Raw genomic sequence first — 27,673 nt, 5'->3', positions numbered from 1 at the left:
GGCACATTGTTGGGGCAGATTATGCGGAGCTTTACTCTGCATTGGGCCGCACTTGATGCTGTTACATGGTGCCCGAGATGGGGAAGAGTTCAATTCCCCAGCACCAACAAACGTCATATTACTAAACACATTTCTGCCTCCCCTAGCAGACAGGACACTTAGGGATGGATGAACAGTGTATGAAGTCGCACTGCTAATTGGATGGGACCGACAGTCTTTGCTCATTATTTTCGAACGTAGACAAGGAAAAAAAACATTTATTACACGTGCAGGCCCATCATAGCCAGCCATAGAGGAGGTCGTCATCTCATCAGTCTGGGCCTGCTTTCAAAGACAAGCCCCAAAGGTGAAAAGATAATATTCTAACTCATGAAATCGTTCATTCCTCTCTGATTAATGAATTTTCAAGCATTAATTTCAGCTGAAAGATAACCTTAAGGGTAAAATAGAAGTTACTTACTTTCAAGATAAAATTGTCTTCGGCCTGCAATTTAAGGTCCAGGATAGACTGCTTCACATGGCCTTCAAACTGAAGGTCTCTCTTCCTGGGAACATCCAATGCAGGGAAGAGATCAGAAATCAGACCCATAAAAATAGGCATGTCATCGGTGACTATCTTTGGAATGTTGAAGTCTCGAAGGGCCCGCATCAGGACCTGGTCTTCGGGGCGGTCAGGGTCGCCTCGCTTCAGTGAACCAGCTACAACCAGCACAGATTTGATAGCGCGAAGTCCCCAGTCATAGTGATCCTAGCGAAAGACAATTACTGAGCTAAACAAGGCCCGCATCAGTAAAAACGTTCACAGGTTGCTAATGACGCATATAAGCGGCAGCTACTGTCTTGCTGGGGAGGATGGGCTGGTCACAAATTCTGCAACAGCACAGACCAGCTTAAATGGTTGTCAATAGCAATAGCACTGTCTAGGCTTCCAATCTGATTAAAAAAGTTCCTTTGAAACAGTTCAATCAATCCAAAGTTCTTGTGGAAGCTTATGAACGAAGACCAGACTATTTGCAGATGTCGTAAAATGGTTACTGAAGAGATGGCAGGAGACTTGCATGGGCTGAAATCACACCGTGTGACATCAGTAACTGTTGCATTTGTATGAAATGTCTTTGTCAATTAGTTTAGCAAAGGGATTCACCAATTTATATGAAGTGTTTATTTCAAATGGGCTAATGGCTTATTAAAATAGCAGCGAGATGAACTCCATCTAAACTCATTAATGGGTTTGCTACGGATATCACAAAGCACAATTTCACCCCAGCAGTCTACAACAATTGCAGTGAAGCATTTATAATCTTTCAACCAATAAATTCATTGTGTCAACGCCCCTTTAATCATGGCTTTCTTTTCTACACAGTAATTCTAATACACTTAACACCAAGCTTGACTTCTGAATTGTTGATTTCATCAATAAAGGTTTACATTTGCTTTCAGGAATTTTTTAAGTGGCACGACTTCAGTGAAACTAAAATCAATAATGATAAATGTAAAAGTGCGTTCACTGATTTCTTCGGTGTGTGGGGGGTTGGGGAGGGGGGTGGTGGGGGGGAATCAATACCTGGTTTCATTAGCGTAAGCCTCTTAGTGGTCCTGCACCGTATTATTTTGCAAGAGTATGAGTGAGGAGTCAATCACATTCTAGCAATTAAAGCAGGATCAAGGAGTGTATGGTCAAGCTAAAAACTCATCTGTACAATTGGCACACACTGCATTTGCTTCAAAGGAATGTCTAAGGCTATTCGATGAGAATGGATGCGCGCTTTAAAGTATTTATTGATTTAAAAAAAAAATCATTTCTTTATGAAAATTCTCTGTCATTACGAGAGCTTTAGTTTAGGCGCACAGCCTAACTAAAGTTGATCCTGATTCCTTCAAACCAATTAACTACAACTTTTACATGGCAGCGATGTGCTAATGACTAGGACTTGTGCAATGTCAAGACACATTCCTGCCCCTGAAGATCAGTGTGCATACTTTAATTATACTTGTATAAAGGTAAAGCTTCTAACCACAGATGTTCCTATTAAGAGGCTCCTATGGGCTCTGCAAGTTATACAGCCTTGAAATAAATTAAAAACATACATTAAGTAACTACTTGATGCTCAGATCTAATTTACACCTTATATTACTCAGCTGTATTCTGTGCCAAGTCTTGAAAGATTTCTGTAGTAAGTGGGGATGAGGGAAACTGCATCCAAACAAACTAAATCAATGGAAAATGAGATATGGGTTTCTAGAGAGATGATGAACCTTGGTAAAGATCTCCGAACATCAAACGAACTCAGCTCAAACCATGGTACAGGTTACAGTGGCTCAGGGGGGGTGTATATCATGTACTGTCCTATTTCTGAGCCCCACAAGAGTGGGGAACAATTTGTCCTGTTTACTTGAGCCCTTCCCACTCTGGCACTGCTGTGATCAGACTGCTCGGCATGAGGAATAGTGAAAGTCTGTTATGGTGACTTTATTCCTTATATTGTGGTTGCCAGTGAGATGCATGGCAAATATTCTTAAAACTGATCTTCCTTCCCCTATAAATGCACTCAAACCGCACTTCACCTTCTGTAAGCTCACTGAAGCAGGCAGTAAATATTCACAAATTCCTTTAAAATAAAAATGATTATTCATTTCGCAACATGATTCATTGAACACCAGAAAACACCCAAAGAGTTGCCTGTTGTGTAAAATCCACCGAATGCATGTCATCTTACCTGTTTTGAAAGCAGTTCCTTGCAAAGCTGGTACAGGGTGATGAACTTCCTGGCTAATAACCTCGCCTCAATGAACCCTTCTGCGACCAACATGATTTCACAGATCAGTTCAAAGTCCGGGACCACCATAGCACAGGGTCTGGAAAACAGTCAGTGGATGTAAGCATCCCTCTCCTTATCAAATCCCGGAGGAGACACAAAATGTATATCAGTCATAGGGGGAGAAATTGGGTGAGTAGCGCCACCTGTTAGCGCCTAAAGAGGCAGTCAGTGGCTGTAGCGCCACTGGCTGCGTCTCCCGCGATATTCAGTAGGGGCGCTAATGGTGGCGTTAGGTATTTGCGCTGCGCCGCCACCGATGATGTCATCGGTGTGCGCAGCGCCCCATTTGTGCCCCGTTCACGATATTTGGTAGCGAACACCGCAGTTGCGCTGTTCGCTACCCGCGCCCGGTTCACGGAGCCTTACTGTGCCGGCAGCGGCGCAAGTTAAGGTGGAGGTGCGGGGCGGACGCTTTTTTGGCGGCCGCCTGCCAGCGCCTCCGTCCCCGGCCTCCTAACGCCCCCCCCCCGCGGCATTGCCGGCTGTTTCCCGAGCGCCCAGCACTTCTCCTTGGTGCCGGGCTCATTTGCCGGCACTCGCGAGCGGGGATCGCGCTGTTGCAGGCACCTCCCCCTTAACAATGGGAGGAAGGCCTGCTGTACCGCAGCGTGCCGTGCCGCAGCGTGTGGTGCTGCGGCACGTTGCGCTGCGATAATCAGTTTCAGTGCCCTAAGAGGGACGTGGAGCGCCTCGAGCCTCGCCCCGTGTCCCTCAAGGGGCACTGAAACTGAATTTCTGGCGATCGGTATCACTCCGATCGCTGCGCTAAATCCTGCGCTCAGTCAACTTTTGCGGCACTTTGGCGCCCCAACCCAATTTCTAGGCCATAGAGTCATAACGGCACAGCAGTAGGCCATTCAGCCCATCAAGTCCATGCCGGATATCAGTATAGCAGGTCAGCACTGCAAGTTGCTGATAATTGAGGTGCTAACAAACCTTTGATGCTTCAAAACGATGTGAGCTTAAGATGGTTCTATGTTTCTTATGTCAAGTTTAAAGGTTCTTAAGCGCTTCCAATTCCCTTTTCCCTGGCCCTCCTCACACTTCCAAAGCCTAGTCCTCATTCTCTCTAGTTACAAATATACAGGAACTTAAAGCTTGAAGGCTTTTGTGCATAATTTGTCTAGCATTTTGAAATCCCCCAAAACATGGATTTGACATACACAAGTTGTTTTCCCCATAGGCATCCTGTGTCCCCCAATATTCACTGGTGTTATTCAGAGTGACACACTGCATGTTGCAAGATTGCTTCAGATTCTTTGAATCCAAAGTCCAAAGAGACAAATACTGGCTATATAGATAGAATACAGGAGTAGATCATTTAAAAAATGCAGTTTAGAATCATTTGGCAAAATGTTGTTATTTTGCTGGTCTTTCATATTCCATGTGTTTCTGTGAAGTTACAATTTGTTAAAATCAATTACTGAAAGTATGCCTCAAAGAAAATCAGGATGGATTAGAACATTTAAATTATGAAAATAACATTCTTATGAACCAGGAATATAGTGGCCGAGCCAGTGGTTAATTAGTTAAATATACATGGCACAGCTTATCTTAAACAGCACTGCCATGGGAGAAATCATGGCCAAAACTATTGCCCATTCAGAGAGACGTATTCAACATGGGCCTGGAATGATGAGGTCTTGGATGAGTTTAAATACTGCAGTCTTCGCATAGACATCTGTGTGATGGCTGTGCTGTCTAAACTCTTCAAAAACATGGCCCTATTGAAAAATAGCTATTCATTTTGACCTGCAGTCACATTTTATACCATTCAAGTAGCGATTAGTTTCTTTCAGGAAATGCCAATTATAAATCTCCTGATAATGTCTTTTTAAAGTTAGCGCCTCATTGTTGTTATAAATTCTCTCCCCCTCCCCCTTTCTAACCAAGCATAGGGGTGAAGAATGTGGGTGAGTATAAAATTGAGCACTTCTACAAAAACTTCAAAATCTTTAAAATGGATGACATTAAGAGGGGCAATATATGAGGTGATCCTGACTTCAGCTGTGACAGTAGTTGTCATGGAGAGGCAGAGCCCTTCCGCAGGGAAAATCCGAGGGAAAGTCAAACAGAGCTGTTCTCGTGCATTTTGGGGCATCATGTTGGCAATGGCTTGGGAATTAATTTCCTTATTCAGGAATGGTGTCATTCAGAAAAAAACATTTTATATATGTTTATATATACGGTCAATGTGGCCACCTTTCGTGCAGTAAAATTCTATGATTATTTTAAAATGCCTTTTACTACAGCCTCTGAGTATCCATCAGCCAGCGGAATGGTCAGTATATTTGTGCCACACTCTGCCTTTGATGGCGTGAGACAATTCCAGGCTCGCTTGATGATCCCAATTCAATGGCAATGGACCGAGCACTCCTACTGACCCCGGCGGTACTGCTAGTCACGGGTGCTCCGCTCACCTGAACAGGGCTTTCAGGTTCTCGGGTAGTTCCGTACGCCCTGCATACCCAGGGTTCATTGTGATGAAGATCCCAATGGACAGAGTCAGATTGATCTCTTCGCCCATGAAGATGAAGCGCTTCTTTTTGTCTCGGATTGCATCCTGAATGGATTTCACCTGTAGGAACAGCAAAGGCAGTGATGTGACAAATCTCTTCCAATTCTGGTCTTCACCCAAGAGCAAGTTTGTGAAACTGCATCAGTGCTACATCGTGGATTGTCGGCGGTTCAACAATGAGCGGCCCAACATTTTGGGGGGTGGGGATGTGATAAATGTACAGTTCCTCTGTGCGATGACAACAACAGCATGTCGAAGAGATGGGCTCTTATACTTCCTGCCACTTCCTATGCTGACAATCCATAAAGCGCAGTCATAGAGATCAGGCATATGAAATTGAAAAAGGCTTGGATTTAAACAGTGCCTTATCATGTCTCTCATAAATATCTCAAAGCACTTCCTATATCAAGAATTACTTTGAAGTGCAATAGCTGTCCTTACTCTTTATTGTCCGTAACTTGGCTGCTACAGGAAGATTGTCCACCCATGTTATGCACAATAAGAAGGAATGAGACTGAAATCTTTGGTCTTGAATTTTCCTCAGCAGAATCCACTGAAAAACGGCAGTGCCAGGATGTGTCAAAATCTGTTGTTTACAGAGTTTTAGAGTTGGGCTTATTAAGGGCAGACTCTCCACCCATCCCTTACAAAGCTAATAATGTCAAGGCACAGTCCTGGGGCGTGGAGACTCCCTACATTTAGAGTTACCATTTCCCTGTCTCAGTCAGGACCAGGAGTAGAACTGTAGGCCTGTTCGCTGAGTGAGATGAGACATTCTGGCCTCCAGATTGAGTGCAAGTGGGCCCCACCAGGGAGTGGGGTGGGGGGGGGGGGGCGGTGCTGTACCTTTGAAAAAAGGTCTGATTTTTTTTATTACTTAGAAACTGGATCAAACCCCTTACACAAGGGGCTGAAGGGAGGTGGATGGGGTCTCGAGTATCTCCCCCCAAGGGGGCAGGTAGGGGATTTCCCAGGCACATAGGGCAGGCAAACACTGTAGATGCATCCTGTTGTGTCCGTCAGTAGTAAGACACAAGACTGCAGGAGAACGGTACAACAGGTGTTTACTCAACGTGGCTCACTCGGGAACTGAACTGTACAGATCACTACTCAGTGCTATATACAGGTGTGGTCACTGCCGGTACTACAGTATACATGAGCTGTAAAAAGTAGTTCCCCCCTTAAAAGGTATATACATTACAATTCCTCCCCTTTTAGATTAACAGTACCATAACACTCATTTAACAATTAAATATCAAACTAATTACAATTAACACTTTTAACATGCAACATTAGCTGAAAATAGTCTATTTATATATTCAGTCTTTGGGGAGGCTTTCTGATCCTTTCTGGATAGCGCCTTTCCCGAGTGTCTCGCTCTTGCTGCGGAGGCGATTCTGGCCCCCTGTCGTCGGTTGGGTCATCAGCTTCCGATGCTACTGTTTCTGGGGTAGATGCGACCTGTACGTCGGGTTCCTCACCAGGTACGTATGGGCGAGGCATGGGGTTGACTTGTTCCAGTGACTCTAGGATCTGGTCAGCATGGCGTCTCACGATGTTCTCCCCAACGTCCACTGTGTACATTAGTGGGCCCTGCCGTGTGCATATCGTTCCTGGCTGCCATTTTTCTGTTCAGTAGTCGCGGGCCAAGACTGGTTGCCCTACATTGAAGCTCCTTGTTGGCTTCTCATGGATGTGCTGGAATTGCTTACTCTCAACATCTCTTCGTACGTTTGGTCTGAGCAAATCCAGGCGAGATCTTAACCTTTGGCTGAAGAACATCATGGCCGGGGCCTGGTTGGTGACTGCATGTGTCGCATTCCGGTAGGCGAACAGGAAATTGTCCACCTTACGCTGCAGCGGAATGTTGTCATTGTACATAGCCTTTATTGCCTTCTTAAAGGTTTGTACGAACCTCTCAGCCAATCCATTTGTGGCTGGATGATACAGGGCGGATGTGTAATGCCTTAGCCCATTCTTCTTCATAAACCTCCGGAACTCTTCGGACACAAACTGTGGTCCGTTATCGGAGCAAATCTGTTCTGGCAAGCTGTTCCTGGCAAAAATGGTCTGTAGGACTGCAATAGTTTTCTCCGTGGTGGTGGAGGACATTTTGATGACCTCAGGCCATTTCGAGTGCGCATCCACGGCTATTAAAAACATTGAGTCCATGAATGGACCAGCAAAATCAATATGCACCCGTTGCCATGGAGATGAGGGCCACTCCCATGGGTGTAGAGGGGCATGTGGTGATGCATTTTGGACTTTCTGGCATCCTGAGCAGCTCTTGGTCAGGTCCTCGATTTGTTTATCAATTCCCGGCCACCACACATAAGCCCTGACAAGGCTTTTCATTTTTACCCCTCCCAGATGACCCTCATGAAGCTCATTGAGCACTCTATCCCTTAACTTGGGTGGAATTACCACTCGGGATCCACACATCAAGGTCCCCCGGCACACTGACAGCTGTTCTCTTCTTGTCGAGAATGCTGGCAACAGTGAGTCGCCATGTGCTGGCCATCCCTTCACTGTCAACTCATATACCCGAGACAGTGTCGGGTCATTTCGGGTCTCCTTTTCTATACAAGCGTTAGTTACCGGTAGGTATTCAACTATAGTCGAATGAAATATTTCGACAGGATCCACTGCTGGTGCTTCCTCCGCAGTAGGCAGTGGCAGGCGTGATAGCCCATCAGCATTTCCATGCTGTTTCGTGCCCTTATATTCAATCTCATAGTGGTGCGCCCCTAGAAAAAGTGGCCATCTTTGTAGTCGTTGCGCAGTCATCACTGGAACGCCCTTCTTCAGATTAAAAATGGAGACAAGAGGCTGGTGGTCAGTCAGCAAGGTGAATTTCTGCCCGTGCAGATAGTGATTGAACTTTTTCACTCCCCACACTAGGCTGAGGGCCTCCCTGTCAATCTGGGCATAGTTACGCTCGGCTGAGGTTAGTGATCATGACGCAAAGGCTATTGGCCTCTCTGAGCCGTCCGAGAATTTGTGCGACAGCACCGCTCCAATGCCGTAGGGTGACGCATCACACGCCAACCGAATTGGTAGTGCTGGGTTGAAATGGGCCAATACCTCTTTCGATGTGATTAGTGTTTTGCTCTTCTGGAAAGCTCGTTTACATTCGTCACTCCACTTCCATGGCACTCCAGTTTGCAGTAGGGTGTTCAGTGGGTGTAGTATTGTAGACAACTTTGGCAAGAACTTATGGTAGTAGTTTACCAGCCCGAGGAACGACCTCAGTTGTGACACGTTTTCCGGTGCTGGAGCCTTGACTACTGCCTCAATCTTTTCTGGGGACTTATGTAACCCCTCTTTATCGATAACGTGGCCACAATACGAGATCTGTTTTTTAAAAAACTCGCATTTGGGGCGGTTAGCTCGGAGCCCATATTCCTTCAATCTAGTGAGCACCTGCTCTAGGTTGGCGAGGTGATCACTGTCATTTTCGCCCGTGACCAGGATGTCATCCAAATAACACTGTGTCCCTGGGATCCTTTGCAGGACTTGTTCCATTGCCCTTTGCCAAATAGCCGGAGCTGATGCTACCCCAAATACCAGCCGGTTGTATTGGTAGAGACCTTTATGGGTGTTGATTGTGAGGTATTTTTTTGATGCTTCTTCTACCTCCATTTGCAGATACGCCTGGGCCAGATCAATCTTAGTGAAGCATTTCCCTCCAGATAGCGAGGCGAAAATATCTTCAATCCGCGGAAGCGGATATTGCACGGTGTGAAGGACTGGGTTCACCGTTACCTTAAAGACCCCACAGATGCAAACCTTCCTTGTTGCGGTCATGCCTTTTAGTGTTCCGAGTCCTTGCTGGAACACTTCTTGCGCGTCGGTTAGGATCTTTGACAGTCGTCCAGGTGTGACGTCGTCATCCTTTTTGGCAGCCACAGTCAGTGCTTGTATGGAATGCCAATCCAGCTGTACTTTCCGGATCCATTCACGTCCCAGTAATGGTGGTCCTCCATCTTGCAATACATACAGGTCTAGTTTTGGTGTTTCCTTACCGTTATATATAACGGTCACCCTTATTTTTACTTTGGGGTAGACTTTTTGCCCCGTGTACGTCTTCAAAATAATTTTTGTGTCTCTCAAGGGTATGTGTGAGAATAGCCGCTCGTAGTCCCATTGGTTTATGACTGTTAGGGCTGATCCTGTGTCCAATTCCATTTTTACCTGGACTCCTGCTATCTTGAGTGACCCAAATGGTTCGGTGATCCTCCATTTTGATCACATTATGTAGTTTCAGACAACTCAGCTCCCTGCCTTCGGAGACAGTATCACTCTTTTGTTCGTCTGAACTATTCTCCGTCACCTTATGTACCTTCTTATACTTTTCTTTTAGAGATTTCTTATTGCTGGTTTTCTTTCCCGACCTGCAGACTCGTGCTATGTGTCCTACTTTTCCACACTGTCTGCACACTTTGTCTTTGAACCAGCAATCATTGTGGTCGTGTGTTGTTCTGCCGCAGCGATAGCACTTCTCTGTTCTGTATGACATTTTGTTTGTGCCATATTCTTGCGGTCTCTGTTGTATCTCTGCAGCGCCCCGTGCTGCTACTTCAGATAAAAGCCGTTTCTGGGTTCCTTCACTTTGAAGCCCACACACAAACTTGTCCCTTAAGGTATCTGCCAGTCCCGCTCCAAACTGGCAGTGTTTCGATAGTTTGCGCAGTTCTGTTAAATAATCAGCATTGCTTTCATCCTTATGCTGGTTCCGTTTGTGGAACTTGCATCTTTCTGCTATCAGCAGCGGTGTGGGGTTTAAATGTTCCTGTAGTATCGTCACTATGTCTCCAAAACTCTTTTCCACTGGCTTCGCTGGGGTTACTAGATTTCGTAATAAGCCATACGTCTTTGCACCCATTAAATTTAACAATACCGGCGCTTTCTTGTCATCTGACACCTCATTTGTCTTGCAGTATACCTCTATTCATTCGACATATGTAGTCCAATCTTCGACTTCATTGTCAAATGCGGTGATACTGCCACTCTTCGGCATTTTGGGTGTGGTTTAAAATGGCTTAAAATGGTGTCTCCCGCGCTTTCCTTCCTTCCTCCCCCACTGCTGCCAATGCCGCTCTCGGCGGTCCTCGTGGCAATGGCGGCGCCCTGTAGGTTTTGCGCGCTTCTCCTGCGCTGCTGCCAACGCCGCTCTCGACGGTCCTCGTGGCAATGGCGGCGCCTCGCGGGTTTCTGCGCGTCTCTCTCCCTCTCCTCGATGCTGCTCGGCCCCTGAACACCGGCTGCGCCCTGTGCGCTCTGCCCTCTCTCTCTCTCTCTCTCTCTCTCCTGTCGACGCTGCTCGACCATTTGCTGTGCCGCTCGGTCGGGCTCTAGCCCGCCGCTGTCTGGGAAGGGTCTGCGCACTACCTGTTGCCAGCCCGTTTCGCTGGACCACCGCGACTGGAAAGCCAAGCCTGGCTCTCAACAGCCTCCCCCGCAATTCTCGAGTCTCTGCTGGATGACTGGGCGGTTGCCCGTAGTCGACGTCCGTGTCTCTGGCCTTGACCTCCAATCTACTGGTCTCCAGGAACGAATCCCTGGGAGGTGATGCAGAGTTGCAGGTAGGATCGAATTTGACTCGTCGCCAATGTTGTGTCCGTCAGTAGTAAGACACAAGATTGCAGGAGAACGGTACAACAGGTGTTTACTCAACGTGGCTCACTCGGGAACTGAACTGTACAGATCACTACTCAGTGCTATATACAGGTGTGGTCACTGCCGGTACTACAGTATATATGAGCTGTAAAAAGTAGTTCCCCCCCTTAAAGGTATATACATTACACATCCATAGTGGCATGGGGCCGGCGGGCTGCATGCCCACTTCCTGCAAAATGGGATCAGACTGGAAGGCAAACGTGGCCGCAATGCCAGCGTAAATATCACAGTCTGCGGATTTTCAGGGCCATTTTTGTTGACATGGTTTGAGGAGGATAGATTGGCTAGAACATCAGGAGTACGCCTGATCTTGAATTAGTCCCATTGGGGATCTTAAATATTTGTCTGGACCAGAAGAACAAGCAGACGGTAACCTGTTATTAAAGTCCTAACGTGAAGCTCTAACATGCACACCTTTAACGCCGTGGCAAGAATATTACCAATTGAGACAGCAGTGAAGAACAAGGAGAATTTATAGACCAATGGAAAGGTTTTTTTTTAAATTTGTTCTCAGGATTTGAGCATCGCTGGCAAGGCTGCATTTATTGCCCATCCCTAGCTGCCCTGAGATGGTGGTGGTGGGCCTTTGCCTTGGACTGCTGCAGTCTTTGCAGTCATGGTGCTCCCACGATTGTGTTAGGTAGGGAATTCCAGGACATTGACCCAGTGATGATGAAGGAATGGCGCTATATGTCCAAGTCAGGATGGTGCGCACACTGTGGGGCTGGGTGTACAAGGCGTGCTCTCGGACAATTAGGGTTCGATTTAAACAGACGTTGGGTCTGCTCCAACTTATAATTGTCAGTGTCAAGAGGATACAAACTGAGAAAAAGCTACTTAGGCCCGTGATTGCTAAGCGAATCCATCGGTGGATGGCTCCCTCTGGTGGCAGACTTAAATAGAGCTTCATCAGAACTTGGGAGGCAACAGAACACGGCTGAAAGCATGGAGTAGAGCTGCTATAATCTGCCAGGTGGACCTCCAATAGCCCCGCAATCTGAGAGTTTTGATTGTCTCAATTTTATAGCTTGAACAAATAATACAGACTTAATGAATCTTTCCTATTGTCCTGTATTACAATCAAGTGTAATCATACATAATAACAGAAAACGCTGGAAAAACTCAGCAGGCCAGGCAACATCCGTGGAGAGAGAAATAGAGTCAACGTTTCGGGTCAAAACCCTTCTACAGAATTGAGAGAAAAGGCAGGAAACATCCACTTCATTTAAAATAATGCAATCAATGGTAAGGAGTAAACTTCAGGATTCATCATGTTCAGTAACAATCTAGTAAACAGTCAACACAGATTCTGAAAGGGAAGCTTCAGTCTGACGAACCTGCCTGGCGCTTTTGAACAAGTAACAAAGCAATGAGTTGTTCTGGTCTGGAATGCACGGCCTGAAAGGTTGGTGGAAGCAGATTCAATAGTAACTTTCAAAAGGGAACTGGATAAATACTTGAAGGGGAAAAATGTGCAGGGCTGTGGAGAAATGGCAGGGGAGTGGGACTAATGGGATAGCTCTTTCAACAGGTACAGGCTCAATGGGCCGAATGGCCTCCTTCTGTGCTGTATGATTCTATGAACTCCAGTGGACTGTGGTAAACCCCATGATATGGTGGACCTTGACTGCAAAAAAAACCAAAAGGTTATTACCTATACTCAAAGCTGTGGGCATTAAGGTAAAAGCTGGGGGTGGATAATAAATTGACTGAAGACTAGGAAACAAGTACAGGTAGACTATCCTTTATCCGAAAACCTCGGGACCAGCCATGTTTCGGTTTTAGGAAAATTTCGGATTTCGGAAGGTGCGCGAAAACACTTCGGTTTTCAGAGTAATTCGGTTTGCGGGAGTGCGGATAAAGGATGCACTATCCCTTATCCGAAAGGGTGGGGGTCGGCGGGGGGTCGTGGTCGGGGGGGGGGTTCGGCAAGGGTGGGGGTCGGCGGGGGGGGTCGGGGGTCGGTGGGGGTCGGGTTCGGCCGGGGGTCGGGGTCGTGCGCACGACTTACACTGAGCGATTTCGGTTTTCGGAAGTCATGCTTTGCGCCACTTTCGGCTTTCAGAGGTTTTCTGGTTTCGGATGTGCGGATAAAGGCTGGTACACTTACGCTGAGCGATTTCGGTTTTCAGAAGTGCGGAAAAATGCTACACTATCCCTTATCCGGCTAGGCCTGTAAGTCGTGCGCCACTCTGGTCATGTCGTGCGCACGACTTACGCTGACCGAAAAAACCTTCGTTTTTTAGAGGGTTTCGGTTTTCGGAAGTCCGGATAAAGGGTAGTCTACCTGTATTCACTGGGGGAGCTAAGTCAGATTGGGGTGGAATTACAGAACGGGGTCCTTCAGGAGTCAGTGCTGGTGTCACTACTGTTTCTAATTTGCACCAATGACCTGGATTCAGAAACTCAATGCAAAATGGTCAAATTTGCAAATGATACCAAACTAGGAGGGGCAGTGAAATGAAAGGGGGCAGCCCAGAAATTACAGAATGAGTTGGACAAGGTGTGGGAGTGGGCCAAACAATGGCAGATGAAATTTAATGCAGGCAAGTGCCCAAGTGCTACACACGTGAAGAAAATCTGATGACCCACATACTGTACTAATGCTGCTGAAATAGCGAAGATGAAGCTGAAAGAGATCGAGGGGTCAGAGTTGACTCGACGCACAACATTCTAACTAATGCAGAGCAGCAATCTACCAAGATTAAAGGATGCTGAACGACACAGTCAGAATGGCAGGATTTAAGTGATCAAACTGTAGATAGTGATCACACTGTATTGTGCTCCAGTCAGACCACACCTTGAATACTGCGTCTAATTCTGATTGGCAAGAAACAAGAGAGACATTCAAACACGGGAGGCTTCACATAGAAGAGCCACAAAGCGAATTTCCAATGTCACAGGTCTGAGTTATGAGGACAGACTAGAGAAACTTGGGCTTTACAGCCTAGACAGGAGGTGTCTGAAAGGGGATCGTTTAGTTAAGGATATAGAAAAAGTTAACTTGGAATATTACATTCAATGAAACTATGGGAGTCAAACAGGTTCAAACTAGAGAAAGATACTTTTAGGACTGATACCGGAAATTCTTCATCACACGCAGAGTGATCGACATAAACTTCCATAATATAATAGCAAAATACTGCGGATGCTGGAAATCTGAAATAACAACAGAAAATGCTGGAAATACTCAGCAGGCCAGGCAGCATCCGTGGAGAGAGAAACAGAGTTAACGTTTCAGGTCTGGGACCCTTCGTCAGAACATAAACTTCCAGATAGAGTAGAGGAGACAAGAACTTTGGAATTATTTAAGAAACATTTGGATGCTAGAATGGCGAGCATTAGGATCTCTCTGGATGAATTAATTAAGATGGGCCTCGTCTGTAGTTAGCTTGTGGTAATCACAGAATATTCTCCTGAAGTAAGTTTTCAACCAAATGTGCAGTAGTTGCCATTTCATGCTTCCTTTTACTTAAAAAAAAAAAATTATTGCTCCCTCGAACATCTTGTGATGACAGTACTTGGAAAGTTTGAATTGCATTTTGCTGATTTCTATCCCTCTGTTAGTTTGTCTTCCCGCCATTGGAGCGCTCAATCGGGAGATGGGATGATCATAATGAACACAAAATTTACTCACGACATACACAGTTTAAATGCCACTCCATACTACATGAGCAATAAACATAATCAAATTGGTCACCTCCCAGATTATAACACTGAATACATGATCACTGTATCTATCAGGTCCTCAATCCCAATCCCATGGAGGTGAGAACCATTTTTCACAAGATGGAAAGAGTGGCCCAGAAGCCATTCTGATCAACATTGGATTTTTAAGATGCACCAATTCTTTTTGAAACTATAAATACAAGAGGATATCTTTTTGCACCTTCATTTATTGAGATGTTAGTGCTGAATGATATTAATATACTCAGAATTAATATTAAGCACTTCTACATCAGGCATAGCACAGAATTGCCTGCGGGATAGATTTCAAAGTTCTCTTGTATTGTTTCATTGTCCAACAATGGACCTTATCCCAAATCACAAGGTCATTCCCAATGTTATTCAGTCAACCGTTATCATCCCACAATGAAAACGTGTAATACATGTTAATTATCGAGATCCAATAAGCCATCTTACTTCAGTAGTATGCAATGAAATAACTAGCATTTGCTAATGAGACACCCAACTATGAAGTAGGTTTGGGCTGGATTTTAAAAAGAAGCTGTATACTTCAACTGAACTGTTAATGAGGGCAGTATTCTTTAAATTTAAACATTAAAGACTAATTCAGAGTTAAAATAATTAGGTCCTGATTCAGTAATCAAGCCAGTCTTGCCTCCTTCCACCAAATTATATGGAGTGGCGATGTAATAGGTGTGTGACATGCTGCCTTTGGAACTGTTCAGGCTGCAGTCTCGGCAATCCATTCTAAGTCAGCTGCTGGACTTTTCAGAGCAGTGGGAGTACTGTTCTGTTTCCAACTAAACTTGACAAAAGGATACAAGGCAGAAACTGAAGCTTTAAGAGGTGCTCTAGCCAAGTAGTTCTCAAACACCACAGGTAAGAGCAGTCTACATTCTTCAAAACATTAAAGCGCACCATTTCATTGCAAAAAATTCTAAGTATGGATAATCTATGTACCAGTATATCACATGAACAGTTACATATCTCTTAGGCAGTCCCTCGGAACCGAGGATGACTTGCTTCCACACTAAAATAAGTTCTCAGGTGACTGATGAGTCCAATGCGGGACATACAGTCTCTGTCACAGGTGGGGCAGACAGTGGTTGAAGGGGCGGGTGGATGGGATGCTTGGGTTGACGTGCGCTCCTTCCGCTTGGCTTCCACTTGCTCCCGACGAAGAGACTCGAAGTGTTCGGCGCCTTCCCGGATGCTTCTCCTCCACTTTGTGCGGTCTTGGGCCAGGATTCCCAGGTGTCGGTGGGGATGTTGCACTTTTTCAAGGAGGCTTTGAGGGTGTCCTTGAAGCATTTCCTCTGCCCACCTGGGGCTCTCTTGTTGTGTCGGAGCTCCGAGTAGAGCGCTTGTTTTGGGAGTCTCGTATCGGGCATGCGGACGATGTGACCCGTCCATCGGAGCTGATCGAGCGTGGTCAAAGCTTCGATGCTGGGGATGTTGGCCTGAGCGAGAACACTGACATTGGTGCGCCTATCCTGCCAATGGATTTCCAGGATCTTGCAAAGGCAGCATTGCTGGTACCTCTCCAGTGCTTTGAGGTGCCTGCTGTACATGGTCCATGTCTCTGAAGCATAGAGGAGAGCTGGTATCACTACTGCTCTGTAGACCATGAGCTTGGTGCTGGGTTTGAGGTCCTGGTCTTCAAACACTCTCTTCCTCAGGCGACTGAAGCTGCACTGGCACACTGAAGGCGGTGTTGGACTTCGTCATCGATGTCTGCTCTTGTTGACAGTAGGCTCCCGAGGTATGAACAGATGAACAGTTACCTATATATTGAAAAAAGCTCACACATACTCTACTTGGCTATCCCATGTTCTTATTTATGGTGAATCAGAGAATAATCTGTTTTATCAAGTGGGCACACTAATTATTATCAGCAATCATCCCTTCTGTTGTCAGCAGAGAGGCACCCTACCCAACAATAGGGTCTCTTTTCCTCTCTACCCCAACCCCCTCACTCAACAGGGTGCATATTGCTTCTCTCTCCTGCTTGTCTGAATAGGGTCTCTCTTTCTCTTTCTCCATCCCTGAAACAGGATCTTTCCTCTCCTCTTTTATCAGGATCTCACACTACCTATCCTTCTTTCTGCTCGCACCCTGCTCAACACGGTCTCGCTCTCTTTCCCTTCCCTCCATTACAGTCACTGTACCAACCTTCCCAACAGGGTGTTGCTCACTCGCCCCCCCCACCCCCCCCCCCCCCAGCCGCCACCAACACACACACATGCAGTGTCTGGCTCTCTGCGCTCTTTGCTTCCAAGCGAAGAATCTTAAAAATTTATTTTCAGTTGAGAAATCCAGCTGAATGACCAATGTCCATAGCGTGAGGTATTATGTCCGTGTATAATTGAAACACGGACTGCAGGAGTAGATTATAACAAGTCTTTACTGAATGGAGACAACCTGGAAACTGAAACTACTGAAGCCTGCTAGGGCCTTTTATACAGGGGTGGTCACTGCCGGTACTGCAGTCTGAGACCAGTTATTCCCTTAAAGGGACATACACAACAATTCCTCCCCTTTTAGATAAACAGTACATAACATTCATTTAACAACTAAATAATAACTAATTACAATTACAATTATGGTTGCTAGATACATTGGTTGAAGTTAAGCAATTATAAGTTCAGTCTTTGAGGAGGCTTCCTGATTCTGTCTGGATAACGCCTCTTTGGGATATCAGGGTCTTCTGGCAAGGTTGAGTCGGGATCAATGCCGTTGTTTGGTTCGTCTGCTTCCAATATCACCGATTCTGCGGTAGATGCAATTGGTACTTCGGTTTCATCGTCAGGTGTATCAGATCGTGGTGTGGAGTTGACGTTTTCCAGTGACTCTAGAATCTGGTCAGCATGGCGTCTTACAATGCTCTCCCCAACGTCCACGGTATACATTAGAGGTCCTTGCCGTGTACAAATTGTTCCTGGCTGCCATTTCTCTGTGCGGTAGTCCCAGGCCAAAACTGGTTGACCTATCTTAAAACTCCTGGTCAGCCTTTCATTCATATTCTGAAACTGCCTGTTCGCCACATCTCTTCTGACGTTCGGCTTAACCAAATCCAAGCAGCATCGTAGTCTTCGATTGAAGAACATCATGGCTGGAGGTTGGTTGGTAACCGCATGTGTCGCATTCCAGTAGGCAAACAAGAAGTTATCCACCTTGTGTTGTAGTGGTATATCTTCATTACACATTGCCTTGATAGCCTTCTTGAATGTTTGAACAAACCGCTCGGCCAATCCATTAGTGGCTGGATGATATGGGGCGGATGTGTAATGCTTAACACCATTGTTCTTTAAGAACCTCCGGAACTCTTCAGACACAAACTGTGGTCCATTGTCAGAGCAAATCTGTTCAGGCAGCCCATTCCTGGCGAATATGGTTCGTAAGACTGCGATAGTTTTTTCTGTGGTGGTTGAGGACATTTTTTATTACCTCTGGCCACTTTGAATGTGCATCCACCGCAATTAAAAACATCGAGTCCATAAAGGGACCAGCAAAATCAATGTACACCCTTTGCCATGGAGATGAGGGCCACTCCTATGGATGTAGATGGGCTTGTGGTGGGGCATTTTGGACCTTCTGGCATCCTGTACAGCTCTTGGTCATCTCTTAGATTTCTCTATCGATTCCCGGCCACCCCACAAACGCTCTGGCTAAGTTCTTCATTTTTACCCCTCCCAGATGACCCTCATGAAGCTCATTGAGCACTCTATCCTTCAATTTGGGTGGAATTACTACTCTGGATCCACACATCAAGGTTCCTCTGCACACTGACACTGTTCTCTTCTCGGCGAGAATGCTGGCAGCAGTGGTTCGCCATGTGCTGGCCATCCCTTCACCATTAAATCATAGACCCAGGAGAGTGTCGGGTCATTTCGTGTTTCCTTTTCTATGTTTGCATTCGTTACAGGGAGACATTCGACTATAGTCGAGTGGAATAACTCCATTGGATCCACTGCCAGTTCTTCTTCCACTGTCGGCAACGGTAGGCGCGACAATCCATCAGCATCTTTGTACTCGATGTCATATTGGTGAGCCCCTAGGAAAAGGGACCACCTCTGTAGCCGTTGTGCCATCATTATCGGTACGCCCTTCTGAGGGTTGAAAATGGAGACGAGAGGTTGATGATCAGTTAGTAGAGTAAATTTCTGACCGTGCAGGTAGTGATTGAACTTCTTCACCCCCCACACCAGGCTGAGGGCCTCTCTGTCAATCTGGGCATAGTTATGCTCGGCTGAAGTTAACAAGCGTGACGCAAAAGCTATCGGCCTCTCTGAACCATCAAGGAATTTATGTGGATGCAGAATTGTGGACAAATTCGGCAAAAACTTATGGTAGTAATTCACCAATCCTAGGAATGACCTCAGTTGCGACACATTTGCAGGCGCTGGAGCCTTAACTACCGCTTCAATTTTGTCAGGGGACTTATGCAACCCCTCTTCATCAATCACGTGGCCACAATACGATATCTGTTTCTTAAAAAACTCGCACTTGGGGCGATTGGCTCGTAGCCCATGTTCACGTAGTCTAGTGAGCACCTGCTCTAGGTTGGCAAGGTGTTCACTGTCATCTTCACCTGTCACTAGGATGTCGTCCAAGTAACACCGAGTCCCCGGAATCCCTTGCAGGACTTGTTCCATCGCTCTTTGCCATATCGCCGGAGCTGATGCTACTTTGAATACCAGTCGATTATACTGGTAAAGACCTTTGTGAGTGTTTATCGTGAGATACTTCCTAGAGGATTCTTCAACCTCCATCTGCAAATATGCTTGTGCTAGGTCAATTTTTATAAAACGCTTCCCTCCAGATAGTGAGGCGAAGATATCTTCTATCCTTGGAAGAGGATATTGTACTGTGTGAAGGACTGGGTTCACCGTCACCTTGAAGTCCCCACAGATGCGAACCTTCCTTGGCTCCTCAGACTTATTGTTTAACGTTTTTTTCATGACAGGAACGATGGGTGTCGCCCACTCGCTCCAGTCTACCTTAGATAACACGCCTGCATTCTCCAGATTCTCCAGCTCTGCCTCGACGGCTGGGCGAATTGCATATGGTACTGGTCTTGCTTTGAAAAACTTGGGAATTGCATTCTCCTCTATTTTTATCGAGGCGGTTATGCCTTTAAGAGTGCCCAGTTCTTGTTGAAATACCTCTTTGGCGTCAGCTAAGATTGTTGACAGTCGTCCAGGAGTGACGTTGTCATCTTTTTTACCAGCCACCGTCAGTGCCTGAATGGAGTGCCAGTCTAAACTTATCTTTCTGATCCATTCACGTCCCAATAACGGCGGTCCACCATCTTGCAGAATGTAGAGATACAATTTCCGTATTTTCTTGCCATTGTGTTCGACAAGTACGCTTATTTTTCCTCTGGGGTATACCTTTTGCCCCGTATACGTCCTCAAGACAATGGATGTCTCTCTCAAGGGTATGTGTGAGAATAGCCGCTCGTAGTCTCGTCGATTCATGACGGTTAGAGCTGATCCTGTATCCAATTCCATTTTGACTTGGGACCCTGCTATCGTGAGGGTGACCCAAATGGTTCGGTGATCCTCTTTTGCGATTACGTTGTGAAGTTTGAGACAGCTTAGTCTCTTGTTCCCGGATTCACTATCGCTCATCTGGTCTTCGGAACTACTGTCCGTCATCTTTTGTACTTTCCTGTACGGTTCCTTAGTAGCCTTTTTGTTGTCGTTGGTCTTCTTCCCAGACCTGCAAACTCGTGCAATGTGTCCCATCTTTCCGCATTGCCTGCATATTTTGTCCTTGGACCAGCAGTCCTTCTGGTCATGGTTTGTTCTGCCGCAGCGATAACATTTTGCAAATCCCTGTGTCATTTCGTGGGTGTTGTATTCCTGTGGCTTTTGTTGTATTTCCGCAGCTCCCCTTGCTACTGCTTCGTACGATACTGCCACGCTGAAAGCCTTATCTAGCATCAGCTCTTTCTCTGAGAGTAACCGCTTCTGGGTTCCTTCACTCAGGAGTCCACAGACAAATTTGTCCCGTAAGGTATCTGCCAGTCCTGCTCCGAACTGGCAGTGCTTTGATAGCTTGCGTAGTTCCGTAAGGTAATCAGCATTGCTCTCATTTTTATGCTGATTTCTCCTGTGGAATTTAAATCTTTCTGCTATCAGCAGCGGTGTAGGATTTAGGTGTTCCTGTAGGATAGCAACAATTTCGTTAAAACTCTTCGCCTTCGGTTTGGCTGGAGTAATCAGGTCCCGCAATAGGCCGTACGTTCTTGCGCCCATTAAATTTAGCAATACCGATGCCTTTTTCTCATCGGCTATTTCGTTTGCCTCGCAATATACCTCGACTCTTTCCACATACGTGGTCCAGTTTTCTATTGCATTATCGAAGGCAGTGATATCGCCAGTCTTTGGCATCTTGAAAATCTAAGATGGCGCCTCCCACGCTTTTCCTTCTTCCCCGCCGAGTTAAGATGGCGCCTCCCGCGCTTTCCCGCCACTGCCGTCAATGCTGTTGCTGGTGATTATATTTATTTTACTATCCTGTAATGGCGACGCCCTATGGTCTTCGCGCCTCCCCGATCGCTGCTGCCAACGCCGCTCTCCGCGGTATTTTATTTTTCTATCACGCTTCAATATTTGCTCCGTTAATTGAAGAACCGTTCCCGTCATGAAGCGGACCCTCTGGGACACTTCCCTCCCTCTTCTTAGGTCCGAACGCTGCCCGGCTTCGAAGCACCGGCCGCGCCCCGAGTGCTCCACCCTCTCTCTCTCTCTTTGCTTCCCGACTCGCTGCCCGGCCCCGTTGCAGAGCCATCCGATCGAGCTCTAGCCCGCCGCAGCCCAGGAAGGATCAGTGCACTACCTGCCACCAGCCCGATTAGCTGGGAAACCACAGACTGGAGAACCAAGCCTGGCTCTCGACAGTCTCTCCTGCAATTTTTTCAATTCGATGATTTGGAGGGCGGTTGCCCACGGTCGACGCCCATTTCTCGAGTTTCCTTGGATTATTTTTTTTTTCTTTCTTCTGGCTCCGACCTTCAATAACGTCGTCTGAGGTGCTGCCGAGTTGCAGGTAAGTTCGTTTCTTACTCGTCGCCAGTATTATGTCTGTGTATAATTGAGACACGGACTGCAGGAGTTGATTATAACAAGTCTTTACTGAATGGAGACAACCTGGAAACTGAAACTACAGAAGCCTGCTAGGGCCTTTTATACAGGGGTGGTCACTGCCGGTACTGCAGTCTGAGACCAGTTATTCCCTTAAAGGTACATACACAACATGAGGCACCACTGAGATTGCAGACCAGGGCAGAAGATGAGGCAAATTAGAGTGGGAGAGTGGAGCAGAATCGCGAGGAACTCCCTGTGCTGACAGAAAGCCAGTCAGAAGGTTAACCATCAGCTGCAGCACAGGACAATTTAAAAGGAAATTTATGTTGGCGCAGTGGAAAGCCATATTGGTAACTTGTTTGGGAGTGAATGGTGGCGGACTCTGTCAAAGGCTTTGGCAACGTTCCACCAAAACATGCTCAGAGTTTCCGCAGTGCAGAACATAGGCGAGAAGATCACCAGTGAAACGGCCATCCCAAAAACCATGCTGACTATCAGAAACTGGAATATTAGAAGAGCTTGCATTTATATAGGATCCAAATCCCTGCTCCGCCAATTCACTAAAGGGATGGTGTTGCCATATTAGGGAGTTTACAGACAGGACGACTTCCTCGATCTCACAGAAATAGCCTGCTCCAACAGCCCAGCTTCAATGCTGCCATGCTGAATGCTAGAGTGGGTTTGTGTTGCAAGGGGGCACTGTATGTGCTGCAGCACAAGCCTCTGTCAGTGTGGTTTGAATAATGTTTAGTGCCGGTTATGAGCATCATTGCATTGACCTCATTGTTCAAACATGGCAAAGTGAAGAGCAAATCCCTTTACCGTGCTAACAACACATTTCATATGAAGAAAGTGCACACTGGAATTTGTGCATCCTGTCAGCTGCAGGGCTGAACTGCAGCATCGCGGTGCTGGGTGGTGACACTGTTGCTTTTAGTAAGTATTGTACGAGCAAACAGCTCACGTAGCACATCCAAACACTTGCGCATTTTCTTCAAAGTGTTGAGTTGGATTTCGATCGAGGGAGGGCTTCGTTTTCTGTAATGTCAGTGCAGCTCCATTTGAATTCAATATCGTACAGTAATTCATATCAGTGACTGTAATAAGTCTGCTGCCAGTGTAAATCAGAAACTCTTAATGCACAGTCAGCACTGCTGCTAAATACTGCTTTGATTTAGTATACACCATTCAATTCAATGTCAACTATAGGGCCAAGGAAATAATTCCTGAACATCATTGAGACGACAGTGCTGACAATAAATTGACATCTCGGTCATTCTGTTATCTGTAACAGCTTTAGCTCTGTAAATCAGTTGAGCCGCATTGCACAATCAGCAGCGATCTTACCGATATGGCCTTGAATTGCAGCATGCATTTCAAATCTTGATGCTGTCCTACCATCTTCCTTTTTCGTACTTCAGTAACCAGAACTCTATTCTTAGTCAAAGTTCTTGGAGTACCCAAAACAATTAGGACTTGATTGGATGAACTTCTCTCTACTTTCCACCAGTTTCTTCTCCATTAATTCCTGTTTTGCTGTTCCTCCTGCTTCACTTCTGTTCTCCGAGGGCCTCTCCTGATCCATTCCTCCCTGATTTGCTTGTGCTTCTCATGCTTTTCTCACCATCCCACCCTTCCCAACCATTCCCTCTTACTCGTGCCTACTTTCAGCAACACTGTGATCTCTCTGGAATTCTGTCTGCGTCCGCTTCCCATTCTCTACAGCACTATAGCTTTCCATTTGCCTCATTCCCTCTCCATTCAGCCCCGTTTCAAACCCTTGCTGCTCAATCTCGGTTAACTTCCTGTTGTTCAGCACAAAAAGTAGCTAAAAGAAACTGTAAGCAGAGGAATCAAATTCTCAGAGCCTTGCACCCCTGTGCTCAATATTAAACCAGATACACTGGCAAAAGGCAGAGGGCCAGATACAACTTACAGACGCATGGCCTCACAACTTTCATTCTTTCAGCACAACTCATTGTCATCTACAGCTCAATAAATTTAAAATGATCACCCTGCGACTGTTTTCCATCAACTTGAGGATTCCTAAGGCTCCTGTTCCTCTTTCCCACTCTGATTTACCTCATCTTCTTTCCCCATCTTCAACCTTGATAGTCAAAATGATAGTATCAATGAGACTGAACAGAATTGGAACACTGGTGGGCAAAAAGCATCTCTGGCCAAAAGCAAGATGGCAATACTGCTTTTGAATAAGAGTCTCCAGGCATCCTTTCACTTAACATTTTACCATGTGTAGTTATCAACACAAGTTATCATTCCAGGATAATCACAAGCACTTGGAACCATGTATCTATATTTACAATAAACAGCTGTGTCTAAGCACAATGAAGTAGCTCTTAATAAGATGAGGACAGCCGGCACCTCTCTGTGAGGTTCAGAGGCAATTAGAACACATTCATCACCTTAACACCGAGACTGGACTCCTGTTTTAAACTCACAGAGGAGCATTCTTTATTGTGTAAAATATTAAGGAGAAAAAAATCAGTACCAACCTTTTTGGGGTGCGAACACCGCCTGGGCGCTAACTTTGGCGCCCGGTGCTAATTAGCGCCGGCGACCACAAAATTGAGTTTTAGCGCCCCCAAGAGGGAAGTGGAGCGCTAAATCAAGCACTCCACTTCCTTCTTAGGGCTAACGTCGGAGAGCGGGGCAGAGACCAGCAGCGTGCACACTGGGCCGTGCAGCGCTGCCCCGTTCAAAGATTCCTTCCCTCCCTTAAAGGGAAGGGCCATCGCTGCAGGCTCTGCAATTTAAAAAGTACCCACCTGAACCACCAAGCAGAGTGCCGGGCTGATCGATCGCAAGCAGGAACCCGCGAAAAAAACTAGAAGAAGAAACTAAGGCCTAGAAATTCGGTGGGCTGCGCCACCAGTTAGCGCCCAAAGAGGGCACTCAGTGGGTTTAGCGCCACTGGCCATGCCTCCAGTGAAATTTAGCGGGGCGCTAATGGCGGCGCTAGCCGTTAGTGCTGCACCGCCACCGATGACGTCATCGGTGTGCGCAGCGCCCCGCTACCGCCCTGATCGCGAAAGTTGGTAGCACCCCCTGCTGTAACGCTGGTCGCAATTTGCGACCGGTTCAGGGGGTACCTGCGGCGGTAGAGGCACTGAGGTGCGGGGCAGCCATGTTTTTGGCTGGCCGTCTGCCAGCACCTCCTCGCTCAGCCGTCCCCAGCATCCTGAGCCCCCCCCACCCCCCGCGTTGTGCCAGCTGTCTCCCAAGAGCCCGGCACTCCTCCTCAGTGCCGGGCTCTTTTGCCGGCACTCGCGATCTTAGATCGCGCTGCAGCAGGCCCCTCCCCTTTAATAAGGGGAGGAAAGCCTGCAGTACCGCAGCGCGCCGTGCCGCAGCATGTGGCGCTGCGGCACGTTGCGCTGCGAACTTCAGTTGCAGTGCCCCAAGACGGATGCGGGGCGCCTCGAGTAGCGCTGCGCTTCCGTTTGGGGCGCTCAAACTGAATTTCCGGCGGGCGCTCACGACTCCTTCCGGGGCGGTACTTCCGGCGCCCTGGCGAGACTGGCGCCCCAAATGGGGCGCCACCGAATTTCTAGGCCTAAGTTTTTTTCACTTACTTCGGCCATCTCGCCATTAATCATCACCCCCGATGCACGCCTCCTGCAGCTGTCTGTGTTTTCGACTGGCGCTGCTGCAGGGGGCGGAAGTCAATTTCGGATCCGGGGCGCCACTGGGGCGATGCGCATGGTGATGATGTCACGATCTCCGGGCGAAGGAGATCAGGGCGCAACGCTGTAGCACCGCCGCAAAACTCCCACCGAGTATGGCGGGAGTCGATGTCAGTGCCCGCGCCCAGTCGCAAAGCCATTTGCCCCCCGTTAGCGCCCCCAGGGGGTGCTAACGAGAGGCGCAATTGCACCCAATTTCACCCCCTATGTTTTTCGCTCAGTTTCTTCATATTTGAAGCATCATGTTACCATCACCATTTACTATGACGCAGAACCTGAAACTAGATTGCTCAAGATGTAGGACCTGAAAGCTTATAGAAGTTGCAATACTAGCTGTTTTTAGGAGAGGGGAGTGGCAGTGAACAACAGATAAATTCTCTCCCCTTGTACAAGAGGCCAGAATTGGAGGAGCGTAGAGATCTTGGAGGGTTGTAGGGCTGGAGGAGGTTACAGAGATAGGGAGGGGTGAGGCCATGGAGGGATTTGAACACAAGGATGAGAATTTTGAATTCAAGGCATTGTCGGACCGGGAGCCAATATAGGTCAGCGAGCACAGGGGTAATGGGTGAATGGGACTTGGTGCAAGTTACGATGTGTGCAGCAGATTTTGGATGAGCTGAAGCTTACAGAGGGGGGAATGAGGGGGACTAGCTAAGAGAGCATAGGAATAGTTGAGTCTGGAGGTAACAAAGGCATGAATGAGGGTTTGAACAGCCGATGGGCTGAGGCGGGGGTAGAGACAGGCGATATTACGGAGGTGAAAGTTGGCAGTCTTGGTGATGGAGAGGATATGGGGTCAGAAGCTCAGCTTAGGGTCACATAGGACGGCAAGGTTGTGAACAGTCTGGTTCTGCCTCAGACAGTTGCCAGGAGTATGGAGTCGGTGGCTAGAGAATGGAGTTTGTAGCAGGGACCAAAGACAATATTTAACTGGAGGAAATACTGGATGTTGGACAAACAGTGTGACAAATCAGAAGCAGTGGAGGGGCCGGAAAAGGTGGTGGTGAGGTAGAGTTGGGTGCCGTCAGCGGACATGTGGAACCTGCTGTGTTTTTGGATGATGTCGCTGAGGGGCAGCATGTAGCTGGGAAAAAGAAGGGAGTCAAGGATAGATCCCTGGGGGATTCCAGAGGTAACATTGTGGGAGCAGAAAGAGAAACCATTGCAGGAGATTCTCTGGCTATGATTGGACAGATAGGAATGGAACCAGGCAAGGGCAGTCTCACCCAGCTGGACAACGGAGGAGAGGCATTGGAGGAGGATGGTGTGGTCAACCGTCTCAAAGGTTGCAGACAGATCGAGAAGGATGGAAGGATAATGTACCATGGTCACAGTCATATAGTTTGTCATTTGAGACTTTGTTAAGAGCAGTTTCAGTGCTGTGGCAGGGTAATAATTTTTCTCTATCTGCTCTATCAAAATCTCTCGTCATCTTGAATACCTCAATTAGGTTACCTCTTAATGTTTTCTGTTCCAAGGAGAACAGTCCTAACTTTTCCAACCTCTCCTTATAACTGAAGTCCCTCATCCTTGGTAACATCCTGGTAAACCTCCTCTTTACCCTTTCTAAGGCCTTTACATCTTTCCTGAAATGTGGTGCCCAGAATTGTCCACAATACTCCAGCTGAGGCCTAACAATTGATTTCTAAAGTTCTAGCATGATCTCTTTGCTTTTCTATTCTATTCCTCTATTTCTAAGCTCAAGTAACCCGTATGCTTTTTTAACCAGCTTGCCCTGCCACCTTTAAGGATTTGTGTATATGGACACCAAGGTCTCTCTGCTCATCTACACTTTCCAAAATCGTGCCATTTATAGTAAGTACACGGTCTACTGTCTTTCCATATTAGTCCTCCCAAAGTTCATCGCTTCACACTTCTCCACATTGAACTCCATCTGCCATGCTTCTGCCCATTTCACCATCCTGTCTATGTCATCCTGAAGCCTATAACTATCCTCATCACTATCTTATGTTTTGCCAAGTTTTGTATCATCTGCAAACTTCATAATGCTGCTCCCTACACCCGAGTCTAGGTTGTTTATAAAAATTGAAAAGAGTAACGGGCCCAAAGCTGACCCTTGAAGAATACCACTACAAACCACCTCCCAGTCTGAAAAACATCCATCCATCCACCACACTCTTTGCTTCCTGTCACTGAGCCAATTTTGTATCC

The 27,673-nt window shown here is 46.9% G+C and overlaps 1 protein-coding gene across 1 annotated transcript in view; it reads right to left on the bottom strand.

The window, feature by feature from the left end:
* LOC147102689 (dynein axonemal heavy chain 9-like) overlaps nt 1-27,673 on the bottom strand; it is a 75,814-nt gene that overhangs the window by 25,203 nt on the left and 22,938 nt on the right. The window contains exons 7-9 of the mRNA XM_085964102.1: nt 5,240-5,397; nt 2,718-2,856; nt 461-748 (exon numbers count right to left, since the gene is read on the bottom strand). Coding sequence (XP_085820228.1) covers nt 461-748; nt 2,718-2,856; nt 5,240-5,397 — 585 coding nt within the window. The remainder of the gene's footprint in view (nt 1-460; nt 749-2,717; nt 2,857-5,239; nt 5,398-27,673) is intronic.

Source organism: Somniosus microcephalus, chromosome 21, assembly GCF_052327205.1.
Source record: "Somniosus microcephalus isolate GS21.2 chromosome 21, FLI_Smic_1.0, whole genome shotgun sequence".
NCBI lineage: Eukaryota > Metazoa > Chordata > Chondrichthyes > Squaliformes > Somniosidae > Somniosus > Somniosus microcephalus.
The sequence above is the reverse complement of the archived record's forward strand: the minus strand, read 5'-3'. Positions and strand labels throughout refer to the sequence as shown.